This window comes from Malaclemys terrapin, chromosome 11 (genome assembly GCF_027887155.1).
Source record: "Malaclemys terrapin pileata isolate rMalTer1 chromosome 11, rMalTer1.hap1, whole genome shotgun sequence".
Taxonomy (NCBI): Eukaryota; Metazoa; Chordata; order Testudines; family Emydidae; genus Malaclemys; species Malaclemys terrapin.
The window spans coordinates 18468386-18482583 of NC_071515.1; the positions used below are offsets into that span (position 1 = coordinate 18468386).

General features: G+C 38.1%; 1 protein-coding gene across 6 annotated transcripts in view; it reads right to left on the bottom strand.

Moving 5' to 3' along the window:
* Positions 1 to 3292: 3292 nt before the first annotated feature.
* Positions 3293 to 14198, bottom strand: part of ADAM23 (ADAM metallopeptidase domain 23) — a 188424-nt gene continuing 177518 nt past the window's right edge. For 3 of the 6 annotated variants that reach the window (XM_054044550.1, XM_054044548.1, XM_054044549.1), the window contains one exon: positions 6532 to 6674. In XM_054044550.1, the coding sequence (XP_053900525.1) occupies positions 6616 to 6674 (59 nt within the window). In that variant the 3' untranslated portion in view covers positions 6532 to 6615. Of the gene's footprint in view, positions 6675 to 12799; positions 12855 to 14198 lie in introns of all 6 variants that reach the window. The other 3 variants (XM_054044552.1, XM_054044551.1, XR_008446698.1) reach the window with 3 other exon arrangements.

A 14198-nucleotide genomic window follows, 5' to 3' on the forward strand; every position in this document is an offset into this window, starting at 1 on the left:
AGTAGGAGTTCAAATGGCAATATAAGTAGAGACTTTAAATATCAGCACAACTAGTAAGTTTGTTAGATTTCAATGTTAGCATGGGGGCAGATTCAAGAACAGTTAACATATGGTATTGGGAGAAGAAAACAAAAGAGAAAAGGATGTAGTCAATGCATTACAAAACTAAGAACACAGAGCTATATTCTGCTCCCCTTGGTGAAATATAGAGTGACTAATCAGAAATTAGATATTGTAGGTTTTAAGAGATCCATTATATCTTCCCATAAATTCTGACCTGAGCTACCCTTCGCCTTGGCACCTTGCTGTTCATGTTTTTTGCAATCAGAGTTTTCTTGTCTTCAAAATTCCAGTTGCAGATCTTAGAGTACAAAATAACCAAAGATGTAAAGGTAAATATATAGCTTCCATAAATTCAATCAGTACTCGTCATTTCTTAGAGTACTGATTTGTCAAGTTGTCCATTTTAACATCTAGTTCATGGTAAAATAATAAAGAAAAGTAAACGATAGATATTTTCCTTATATCATTTTCATTTCTATGCATCAGCTATGTTTAAGTTGACATTGATATATATATAGTTTTACAGATATTTGTTAGGTTTGAATGATTTTTTTTTAATAATTACTACATAGTGCTACAAGCCTTTGCAAAGAAATGGAAATGTTAAATCTAAAAATCAAGAAAAGGAAGTTTAAAAACCCTCATCAGCTGGCAAGTGTTTTTTACAGTGAAGTTTAATCATAACTCAGATATGGCAGCACTACAAGTGTTATCAAGGAATCAATCTTCCTTAATTAAGTCATACTAGTCACGATCCAAAGCCCAAGTTTGTGAAAAAAACTGGATAAAATCTTCAAGAGCTTTTATGTAACAGGGACATTTTTGAAAACTTTACCCTTGAACCTCAACTAATTCTGAATTTGGCCCATTATTGTATTTTAAAGTACCTTTGTACTTAGTGATAATTTTGACTACCTACTTAGAAGGCTTTAAAAACTGCGGGCTAGATCCTCAGTTGATGTCTATCAGTGTAGCTCCAATGATCCTCCTTTCACATCGTCACAGATTTATGGCCATCTGACTGGGATACAAAAAGAATGGTAGACTGGTCCAGTCCAAAAGTTCCCAGTCAGTCTGATTTACAGATGTGGGATAATATTTTCAAAAGTGCATAAAGTGACAGAAGATTGAGTCCCTTTGAAAAATCAATGAGTTTTAGGCTCCCTACTCCTGGGGGAATTCTGTGCCAAAAATTTAAAAATTCTGCATATTTTTTGTCAACATAACTCAATATAATCACACCAGTTTCAATCAGGGCGACCGCTCCAGGTCCCACACTTTGGGGGGCCCCATGGGCTGGTGTGATTGGCCGGCACGGTTGGTCCTGGAAGAGACGAATTTGTCACTTCCGCCCCGGGCCCTGCACCCCCCTAGGGATGGCCCTGTCTGTAACAATACAGGCAACAAAAGATTCAGGAAATGCTTTTTGACAAAGACTCTTTACTAGGCATATTAATACAGAACTCTGATTAATTTAACCTACAATACAGAAATGTGTTTCCTGCACCCCTCAAAAGCAGTGCAAAGGCTTGGGGGAGTCACGGGTAACAGAGGAGCTGAGGGAGACAGAAGCAATTGCTGGGAAGGAGCTTGGGTTTGAACCTGGGAGGTTGTTGGGTGTGGGTGGGAGAAGTAAAGAACAAGTTTTGGGGTTTTTTTTGGGAGGGGAGGGATTGTTAGGGAGTCTTCACCATGTAGACCCTGACTGACCCCTAGCCTCTCTCATTCAGTCAGGCACATCTGTCACTGCACCCCAAAATCCCTTGTTTCCTTGCACCCCACTCAGCCACCCCTCCCTCCCATCCCCATGTATCCCTGTACCCTCACTCGGGCACCCTGCTTTCCCCCATGTGTCCCTTCACCCCTTCCCCATTCCCATGTGTTCCTTTACCCCTACTCAGCCCCCTCATCCCCATCCCCAGATGTCTGCACCCCCCATGTCCCCAGGTGTCCCTACACCCACTCCCATTCAGCCCCCACCCCAGTGTCCCCCCTCCAGCAGTCCTCTCCATATCCTGTGTCTCCTGACCTCACCTCACAGGCATGGTGCTGTGAGGAAGACAGTCTCTTCTGTTCCCTATCTGCAGCTTGGGCTGATTCAGGAGCAACTGATCTCTGTTCTAGCATGACAGCGGTCCCTTGTTAGCAAAAGGCGTAACCACAGCATCTTTCCAGCAGAATGTATTTTCTGCGGGAGGTCGGTGGGGGGAGGGTGGAATTCTGCACAGCACAGGAATTTTGCGCATGTGCAGTGGTGCAGAATTCCCCCAGGAATGGCTCTTCTGTTCCACTGACTTCTACATACACGTGGAAAACTATTGACTTTCAATGGGACTTAGGCTTCTTTGTCACTTTCCACAGCTTTGGGAATTTTACCCATATACTATTCGCATGAGAAATTTGATTTACATAATTTGTGAAGCATTAAGACAAAACCATGCTCTTCTCCCATGAAGGACTGAAGAAATTAGTAAGGACATTCAGCTTCTGACACTACTGTCATACATCTAATATTTCCTTTGCTGTTATATTATTATATCAATAAGAGGGCCAACTGTCACTCTATTGTAAGCATGCAACTCCACTGATTACACTGGAGTTGCACTTGTATAAACAAGGACAGAAATTCATTCATATTCACTAATTTATTATGTTGGCTTTTATGGTACTTACATAAGATTTCATTCCTTGAAAGCAAAAATATTGTAAATTTTCATATACAACAGACCAACATTTTATCCCTCTTTACACATACATCAATGCCTCATTTAGATCTGGCTCTGTATTAAAGACTTGGTAGCAAAATAAGTCAGGATGATATCTTATTTTTAAACTAACTGAGAATGCAGAAGCATTGTAACTCCCACTGATGTAAATGGGAGTTCCACAGGGGGAACAAGTGTAGGACTCAGAACAAGTGTAAAACCCGGTTTTAGCTCACCGGGCCGGAGATTAGAACTGGCATCTCTGCTGATCCCACTCCCCCAGTTTTTTCTTCTGATGGGGAAAGTCTGTACATTTTAAAAGAAAAGATCTCACCTGAAACTAATAATTAGAAAGAATCTTTCAGCCTTTGAGGTTGGATGAATCTTGGTCAGAATCTATCATCAGAGATTCTTATTGAGGCTTCTGATTGTTCCTGCAAGCTTGGTGACATTCTGAACATGGGAATTTAATAAAATAAGCATACATAATAAAGAAGAAAAATGATCAAAACAAAGCTACAACATTCCATGTTCATGATGTTTTTAATGCGATTTTACTAAGAGTTGCAGAACAATGACTATTAAATTTCCATTCATCAGCAGCCAACAAGATATGAATGAGCATTAACTCCAAACAAAAACTGGCTCATAACATCATATTGTGCACTTAAAAAATATTTACAAATCATTTTAAAAAGGAAGATTAATAGTGGAAGCAACAATGAATATAAAACATGGTTGATAGGCTTTCAAACAAAAATAAATTCAAGTATTATTTTGTAAAGTTCCTCAGACATTTGTCTTTAAATTTTGTTTGTGCAATACCCATCTTTGCATAGTAAAGAAAACTTTATAAAACTCTAGTTCTATGTAATTTATTTTTTAACATGCACCTACAGTATATTTAATTTGCCTCACAGAGCTCTCTTATAAAAGGATTAGGTCAATTCAGTGGGATCATGCAGCATACCAGTAAGAGCTGTATAGTTACCAGACATTTTCTTGTCAAGATGAATCATATAATGGAGCAAAAATATAGTGGGTGAAATGGGGAATCGTCATTGCTTAACGTTTACTCTATTAATATTAAATTCTGACACTTGTTAAGATAAATTAACGTAAGTAGCATGTGTACTCTACTAAATGTGGCAAACGAATGGCTTAGAAAATCAACAATATCTAGCTAAATGGTTAAGACTACATAACCCTAGTACCACAGAAAAGATTGATTAGAATCCACTTTTGTGAGTTATGTGATGTCATTTACATCCTGTACATACAGAGCATAATGCTTGTGTGTTTTACACATACACGCACACAGCTAAACAGTGGAGCGTAAATTCAGTCAAGAAATCATATTTCCTATGAAACTGCTGGTGTAACAAAAAGTTACACCAACACTTACCATATGTACATAATATTTGGGGACCACTGTGGTCTGATTAAAAACATCACATCGCACATTTACAATGTTATTTGTGAAATGCTTATCATCAAAGTTTTATTATACAGGTAGTTACATTAGACACCTAATTGATTTTGTAACCACAGTGGCATTTCTACTGTAGTTACCACATTGATTCTGCAGTAGAACCAAAATGTGCAGTTTAGTACCTGCCAGAGAGTAATTATACCTTCCATACGCAGTAGCAAAGTGGAAATAAGCAACATAGTACCAGTGGGCAATATTACAACACAAGTACTTTGAGTTCCCCTCAAAATTACAAGTATTCATTGTCATTGAACATTAATACAACCAAAACTCTTGCTCTGAAGTCGGATAATGTTGAAATAATGCTGTAAATAGCCCTGTTATCACAATATGGAGTAGATCTATATCAACACAGACTACCTCTTACTCATAATGCAATAACAGTGGTAGATTTAACAAAATCACGTTATCTAAAACATCATTTGACAAATAACCATCTTGACTGCAAAACAATATAGTTTTCATGGGAAAGACTTCTCTTTCAGATTGGATATTGTCAGAGTTTGAAATATGTTTGGAGGCAAAAATGTTTTATTGAACAAAGCAAAAAAAAAAATTATACTAATTGCAACACTAATTTTTTCCTAGTATTTCCATCAGTTAATTTTAAAGCTAAATCCAGAAACTGACTCAAGATTTGAACAAGGAAAATGAAAGTCAGGAAAATGAAATATAAGACCTAAATGGAGTTTGAGTTATAGGACTAACTCCCTCTCATTTATACTAATATCAAAAAGAGGTAATTCCAGTGTAATTCAGAGTAAGGAGAATTATGAACAGGCTCTAAAGCTTTTATTTGCTCAGTTCACCAAGGCCCAAGTCCAATGCCTGTTTAAGTTAATGGGAGCCCTTCCACTTTGTCAGTGGACTGGACTGTGCCCCATGTGTGAACATACAAGTAATAGCATTAATGTGCCAACCCTCGGAAGTGAAATCTGAACAAACCCTAAGAGTGATACTAACCATCCATAGCAGAAATAGTAGCTATCCAGATTGTACTTTGAAAGGTGATAGGTACTAAAGAGGGAAACTCAGAGTGACTTGGATGTTTGGATCATCTTTGCAAGCCTGCCAGGAAGGGAGAGAGGAGAATGGGTGGGAAAATGGAGACTAAACGGGAAAGCCGTAGCCTGTTTCAAGCTTTCAGCATTTTGTGAATATTTTAAGGCTTACTTAAGCTTGTTTTCCTTTCACTTGAAAAAGCTAGACAGAGGAAAATAGTTGTGAAAATTAAAAAGCTATGAACTTGGCACTTTCGTGATTAATTTGAGATGGTGTCAATTTTCTTACATTATATACAGAAAATCTGCATGACAGCCAAAAACGTAATTCAAAAGAGACTTATTAAATACATATGCATTTACACATTTTAATATGGTTTGTTTTTTGGTTTCAAGCATACAAACTTTAGATCACACCTGTTTGGTGCCAGAACTCCCTGGATCTGCATGCTACATCTGCCTTTTTTGAGCAAGCCCAGAACACCCGCTATACAACATGCTAGAAAGATTAAAAGGGGAGCAAAATTAAACCACCAAAAATAGATTTACATAGAGAATAGAATCTTTCTAAGGAAATCCTTCACTAAAGATCTGTGAAAATGATATGTCAATCTCTTATTTCCATATATACATTTTTCTTTCTATAGAAGAACTATACATTATCACTGCTCAAAAACAATAGTTCCCATGCCCAAAGGAATTTTAGTCCAGGAGGTAAAAGAACAGGGGCAAGGAATCCACAGAATAGGGAACTTTCTCTCCAGAGAGAAAGAATGCACTGCACTGGTGGAAGAAGATTTCATAAGAAGAGCCTATCACCACCTCTGCGTTCTGTGTTTTGTTGTTTTCTTCTCTGTATAGATTTGGGTGCAGATCTTGCGTGGGTCGGCTTGCTAGCTTGTTTGTTTGTTGTATATATGCCATGCAATTTACCCTTTCCAAAATTAGCTGCTCATGCCACTGGAGTTTGTCATTTAATATGAAAAAAAAAGTCATGCGAACTCAAGTTAGAGTGCCAGCAGGCTAGGGAAAAAAATCTTCTATTTTACTATTTTGAAACAGTTCTCTTATTGCACTTGGTTGGTTTGCCCCCTTCTTTCTTTCGTTGAAAAAACAAAACAAAAAAATAAACAGTTGTCCATCACTGTCTTTTTTTTTTTTTTAAGAGAAAGATGAAAGGAAGGGAGTATTTGAACTTATCTCCAAAAAAGACAGTGTTCCTTCACTCCATCCCCAGCAACTCAACTTTAGTCATTACCATTTCTAATGTTCTTCTTTATTGATTGAGTTTCTGCACAGTGACAGCAAAGACTTTACACCCAGAATCCAGTAGTGCAAGAAGAAGCTTTTCCAGTTAAGTTTCTTCAGATAGGACCTTGCTGATTTGGATCGTACCTTCTCTTTTTGACATTTCTTCCAATGTGCGTCAAAAGGAGATGAAATGAGGAAGAAAAACATAAAACATTAGTTAGGCATAATGGGAGAGAAGCAGTGCTAACACCATAGTAAAGTAATAAGCTCACTTTGAGGTAGTCTCACAAACTAACCTTACAGTGAAGTAACTGTAATGATTTGACTTTGAGAGGGTTTGGACACACTGTATTACAGTATCAATTCCTGCTGTTGCTATGAAGTTTAAAATTGCATGTGTTAAATCTAGACAGTGTATATAATTAACTTTTTTTTTTTTTCAGTACTGCAAGTGGCAGTCAATCCTATTTAGATGGAAAGTCTTTCAGACTGTCTGACGTATCTATACATTAAACCAGGACAGCATTTGTACATCATTTGGAACCACTCAAAACAGTCACATTTCATATACAAAATCACTCTTAAAATGCAAAAAGGCATCTGGCTGTTTATAACAGATACTCATTAATCTCCAAAACATGGATCTTCCACAAATAAGGTGACCATGCCCCCTCAGGTATCCATCTTTGAGTGGCTACACTGAATCCACAGATAATTTTATAGTTGACCAAGCTATCTTAGTGTCTCTGTGAGCTTTTACCATACTATGGACAAAGCACTTTGAATCTCCAATAAGGTACAAAATATAGCAGATACTGAGACACTGCAGTCGAAGGAGAATGGACAGAGACTTTTAATTATGCCATTACAATTTAGCTTTTATACTAATGTCCAGTCTCCTACGATATTGATACCCTATATCAATAAACAGCAAGACATTACAAGGCAACAGCACAAGTTGGGTGCAACCTCCCCATAATCTGGCTTTATGTGGGGCATCAAGCAAGGGGCTCATGCATTTAGTCTGAACATTGGGCATGTGCACCACTACCGCCACCAAATTGTCATGCAAAAGACATAGAACAGGAATTAAAAATTAAATACACAAAGCCCAAAATTTCCTTTTTGACTGTGCTCTCCCAATACCACCATTGCTGTAGTGTTTAAGCTGAAAGCAAGCCTTTCCTAAGTTGTACAGGTGACTTAGGAATCAGTGCAAAAAGAAAAGTTATCCAGGACAGGTCTTTCAGAGGACCTGGCAGCCTTTGATCTTGTGCCAGTGCCTGCTTGAGTATTTGTTATTAAGACATGCAGCGTAAGAGTTATAGGCTTTTAAAATTTCATTGTTTCCCTTTTTATAGAAAAGTGTTGTACTAATCTTCACTGTGACTCAAACTGACTGCACTATTTAGATATATCAACCCAACAATCTCTGTAGCATTCATATCCTCTGAGTAGATTTAGTCAGATGTAGAATAGTATAGTAGGAAGTCTGAATAATATTGACTATTTAAATCTGAATCAAAACTTGTCTGGACTTACTCTCTCTGTCAGTTTCTCTCTATGGTGTATGAAAAGCAGTGCTTTAAATGACTATCTATTTTTTATTACACAGCATACTGAAATTCAAACTCCACTAACCAACAGTTATTTACCTTTAAAACAAATCTGAAAAATCAGATCACTAATATGTGTGAAAAATTCAGATGATTTAACCGTCCATTGAATGTTTGCATTCCTGTTATTTTTAAGGGAACAAACCACTAAAAGCCTATACTTAAAGTCAAATGTGTTGCCTGAAGTTTTTCTATTAAATTGATGAGTGGGCTATGTGACATTTAGTACGACGTTACAGTGGGAACATGTTTTGCTAGCCTTCCAATATAACCCTCCAGGTCTTTCCAACTGACCCCTTGCTAGAGTAGTACTCCTGAGCAGCACAGTCCTGCTAGTACTGTCTCTGAGCAGTGATGGCCGTTCTTTGGAACAACTGCCAAATTCTTATGGAACTGTACCACAGCCCACATCATATCAAATGTCTTTTAGGGTCTATTTCAAAGCCACAAATCTATTTTGATCATGCCCTACAGTTCATTAAATGAAAATACATTCTTCCAAAGGTAAAAAATTAACTCAGCTAATGCCTTTCTTCTTTTTCAGTATTTTCTTAATATGTTACATCAAAATGTTATGTTTCCTCTGGTCAATCATTACTAACAACTGTTTTCTCCACAATATCAGAGTCTGACAAAGTTGTCATGCCTGAAAATGAAGGGTGTAGGGATCTAAATGTGACATTCAAAATGAGCACACAAAACTGTTTTTGAAATACACTATGCTTGCTGTTCAGTAAGTCACTTTTGCATATTAATTTTTTGCTAAGAAATAACAACACCTTGCTCTTACGTAATACTTATCTGAATATCTCAAACTGCTTAACTAAGTTGGATAGCATTATCTCACCCAAGGTTATACAATAAGCCAGTGGCAGAACTGAGAGCAGAATTCAGGCCTCCTGACAGAGTCACATGTTCTAACCACTAAAAACCCCATCTCTACTCACAACACATTATATGTTGAGATGAAGATACTAGTCCATGTAAAAAACTGCAAACGGATGAACAAATCTCGGTTTTCTCCCCAAAAAAGTCATAACTAGAAGTAAGGGAACTAACAATATTACTACTGAAGGATCCCCATTTATTCATGGGCCAAGTAAAGTGTAGCAATTCATCATAATGAATTTCCTATACTATTCTGCTAATCCTCCATTATAGCTAAGCTCCAAGCATTGCTAAAAAAAAGCCATATTATATAAACCTTCCTGGTAAACACTGGTGAGAAGTCAACTAAGCCCTCTACCCTGCTATATCAAGATCCCCACCTGGCTGTATAATTGTTTCCCTCACCCATACACCAAGTGCAATCCTTGCAGTCAGAGCACACAAGGACAATTGGGTTAACGCACACAGGAACCTAGACTCCCCAAAAGAGTCATGCTCCTCCCACATATTACTCAGCAGAATAGGCCTTATGTGCGGTCAGGGTGGAGAGGCACATGCCACATTCTCTTAAAGGGAATTGCAGAGGCTGTGCTTTGTCCCAGGAAGCCTCAGGAGCGCCAATGTGGCAGTGCGGCTTTGCACTCGCCCCAGTTGCAGCCTGTGGCTTCAAAGCATGTGTTAGCCCTTTATATATAAAGCTCAGTTCATATAATGGACTAAAGGTGCCATTAACATCCAATTACATCTAAGACTACTGTGCTATATTTTTGTAACTTCAAAAATGTGAAACAGCTTCCGATAATAAAACAAATTATTAGCAGAAAAGATGTATATCGAAGTGCAAACCATTTTTATAGCTGAGTTGTAAAATACTTAAAACAGAGGTTTCAAATGGAAATGTTGGAAGATTGTTAGTTTTAGCAATGCTTTGTTAAATGTTAAGTTCCCCAGAACTAAACACAAACTCAGTCACATTCTTCCCCCAAATGAATGCATATGGATTCCACTGAAGAAAACACAAATTTGTGCATGTGAGTGCAGAATTTGGCCTACCACAGGAGAGTAGATATTCTGGGCCCTATCTTGAGGAGGTGGGAGACAGGCCTGGCTAGGATTGACAGGTGTGTGGTCTTTCACTGGTGGTTGGCTCACCTGCCTCTTGGAATAGCTGTTCTGAGATACTGAAAGCAGCCACCCCTCTCTGGCCAATAGGGGTATCTCTACACAGCATTTTGGAGTGAGCCTCCCAGTCAGGGTTGACCCCCTTTCCTAGGCTTCGGAGCCCGAGATCCAATCTGAGTGGCAACTTTAAAAATAGCTGCATTGCCAGCATTTTAAAGGACTAGCACAAGCCCTGAGTCTGTCGACCGGGGCTGGGAGGCTCGATCCAAATGCTGTATAGACAGACCCTAACAGGAACTTCACCTGGCTTCACTGCTGCTTCAGGGAGACAGATGTGCTCCCTGTCTGCTAGCAACGGCTGCTCCGTTGGACTCCCTCTTGGCCCCTTCTGCTCAATCTTCCTCAGCAGCAAAAGGCAGAAGCACTAAGACCACTTCCCTTCCACTCCACAAGAGGCTGCTGTTTAGGGCTCCATATTTCCTCCTCCAGCACATACAAGCAGTGGCCCTTCTTCAAGGATCCAGGTCCACACATGCTCATTGGCCAGAGGAGAAGGAAGAACAGTGTGGGTGCCTTCACTAGTGCAGTAAACACCAACATGAGGAAGAGGAGATGAGCCCTTGGGGGAAGGGTCACGCTACAGAGAATGATGCTGAGGCCACCATCTTAACTTCTGCATTGCCTGTTGTTTTTGGTGCCGTTTTAGCCATGGAACTCTAACAGAGAATTAACTTTTTTTTTTTTTTTTACATTTAATTCCAGCTTCAATAATTCACAGTAATAAAAGTTCAGCCTCCATTAGCTCTGAATATAAAAAAAACACAACTATTACTTCTGTTAAAAATAAAATACTCATAGCATAACTATAACAAGCCACAGTGCAAAGTAATAATCACCTACATTCCATTTAGGATAGTTGCTTTTAAACCTTTTGACGGCATAGTTCATTCTTTGCAAAAATAAATATACAAAATAAAGCCATTGCTACCCCAGTCTTTTATTATAGTTTTGATGTATCCTATTTTTTCTCCTCTTTGCTTATAACTGTTTTGAGAAGAACACAGCAACTAATGCACAAACACACTGCCTATTTTAGTAGCAGCTAACTACTAGTGTTGCTATTGCAGTTTATTGTGTTCTTGTAAGTCAGTGCCTTCCTCCATGTTCACAGAAACACAAAGTCTTGCCAAAAAAAATTAAGGGTTACTCCAATGACTGCACAGTCCCTTCAAATCAGTAATGTTTCTGTAAAGTTTCCCCATACCAGATCTTGAAAAAGTGAGCAAACCCACAGTAACCGGGCTGTTGCTATCTGAAACTGAAAATTAAAATAAAGTTGGGGGATGGGATCATCAGCCTCAAAACAGTGACAGAGTCTAGGGCACCTGCTTAGTTAGCCTGTTGCCATCTGTTGGCATGAGGAATAGTAGTAGACATAGCATGTTATTTGATTTTGAGCAGGTGGATTCATGCTGCTCATGGACCCACTGCACACACTTTGCAAGGAAATGCAGAGTGGAAAGAAAAATAGATGTTACTGACAAACCAGAGAGCTGGTATGTAGTTCCTATATGAAGCATACACAAGGTTTCAGAATCTCACTGCACAGCCTCTCTACTGTATTGCCCTACACCACAACAGAAACAGCATTTCTGATCATTTTTGACTTTCTAGCATCTACCGGATACAGGATTTGGCTCAATTTGAATTCCTAAAGCTGCCTTTATGCAGAAGTTTAAGGATTGGGTAAATATTTGGCCCACCTAGTAACCTTAGTAACTTGGCAGGAAAGCTCTGTTTTTAGCAGATATTACTGGGAATAATACTGTGCCTATACATTTTTACCCGCCACAGCACCTCCCCTACTAGTCTATTCCACATTCTGAGGACTATTATGCAGTTTCAAAAGGAACTTCCCACATATCTTTTTAATTTAGCCCTTACCAGTACTACTACTTAATATTGTTATTTATTTACCAAGTATCCCCTTTCAAAATGTAACAAACTATCAAGCCAGCATTGAAAAAAGCAACTGAATTCGTTACTGTACCAAAACTACACACTTATACATTCACTACTGTCAAGTAATTCTATATTAAAAAGAACTGGAAACTAGGCCTAAATGTGAAATTCAGAGGGCCCACACAAGACTGCCCACATTAACTAACCCCTCATTCGGCTTCCACTTTAGTCCTTAATGAAGCATTGTAATGGTTTGAAGGGCGCTCCATGGACCTGCTGCGATTATGTTAACTTCACCATCAATGCAGGTTATGTGTTTGCAGAGTGCCTAGAACAGTGCAGCCCTGACCCATGAGAGGGGACCCTAAACACTACAGTAGTACAAAAAACAATTACAACTTTGTCAAAATATTAAGCAAGGTCTTCTGTCAAACAAAATATAGTTTCTAACAGGGTGCTCACTAGCAGCATTTAACTCAAATTCACTAAATATGTTCCTTAAGATCTATGTGCACTGAACATTTTACTGAGACTTGATCACAACATCTTTTCTTTCCTATTTTTATCCATATATTTCCAGAAAATGTCTAAACATAAATCCTAGTTTGTTTATTTCTTTAAAGAAAAACTTTGTTTTGCTAATTTATACCAAACTGACCCACTAAGTGCATGAACAAAATTTGCTTAATTGCAGCTTACGTTTGATTTGGACTTGACACCACAGTACCGTATGTGCATGTGAACACCTGATAACCTGTGGAACAAAAATCACATCTCCTAGTTTGTAAAATATTGGCTACTTCTTCTCACATTACTAAAGACTGAAACATCACTTGCTTAAAAGGAAAATTAAAACCCATTCTATTAGTCTTGGACATCCTACAAAAAAATCTGGAAGCAAAGAGTGAGAGGCCCTATATTGTGCTAATCTTCTTCCACATACAAGTGAAAAAGCCTTTTCAGTTTCCCCCCCAAAAACATGCACTTCAAGCTGTGAGCTAGGCCAGGCTATTGTATTTGAGGTTCTGCTACAGAATAAATATTCATATCTTGCTCTTTTTAAAATATTGAACTGATATTTTCAATACGAGAGCTTACTCATACAGGGATACCAAATACTTTTATATTTTTGTATGACAGAAAGACATGCAGGATGCAAAGTGGAACATTTGTATCGGTGATTTAAGTGATGGGGAGCAGGTTAGTTTTGTGCTGGACAAAAAAAAAAAAAAATGTTGACAATACCAAGAAAAACAATTGATATTGTTTGACTTAAGCCAGAATTGGACAATTTAAAGCCCTGATTCAGGAATGCACTTAAGTGTGAACTTAACTTCACCCCATTCAGGACTGCACTTAACTGCTTTAAGCAAGCATGTTAAGCATATGCTCAAGGATGCTTTCCTGAATCCAGGTTTACCATACTAGTATCCAGAAGCCACTATCACACAGTATCACAAGATCAATCTTTAAAGGAGTTTGTAGGTCTGCATTTAAAAGGATATGCCCTGGAACACAACATTTTAAACAATTTTTTACTGGAGATGCATCCCAAAATATATATTTTTAGGGCTGAGCACAAACATCTGCACATGGATATATGTATATGGCTCCCATTTACTTCACTGGGAGTGGCACGTGTCTAATGGCCAAATACAGACCTAGAGGCATATACTGTCATTCAATCATGTTACTCCCACTGTGTTAATTCCCAGGAAAATAGTCCACAAGTGGAGGGAAGGCCAGACTTAACATTACTTGTATGTGTAGGCTTATAAAGGTACAAATTCTGCAGTCCTTCATTGAACATTTGCTCAATGAAGGAGTGCAGAATTTGGCTAAAGTTCCTAAACAGAATTAACAACACTATAATTAAAATAAGTTCTCTAAATTACATATTTCTATATAAGGTATATGCTATGTTAATGCAGACAGCTTCTTACACGTGTAATTTTTATGACTTCTTTTCTTTTATACTTTTGCATCTAATAGAACCTGTGCTATATAAGATGCAAAGTACACCAACATAACACAATATGCAACAAAAGATTGTGAACAGTAATTAATGTTTCACAGACTAGGCCTTTATACATTATAA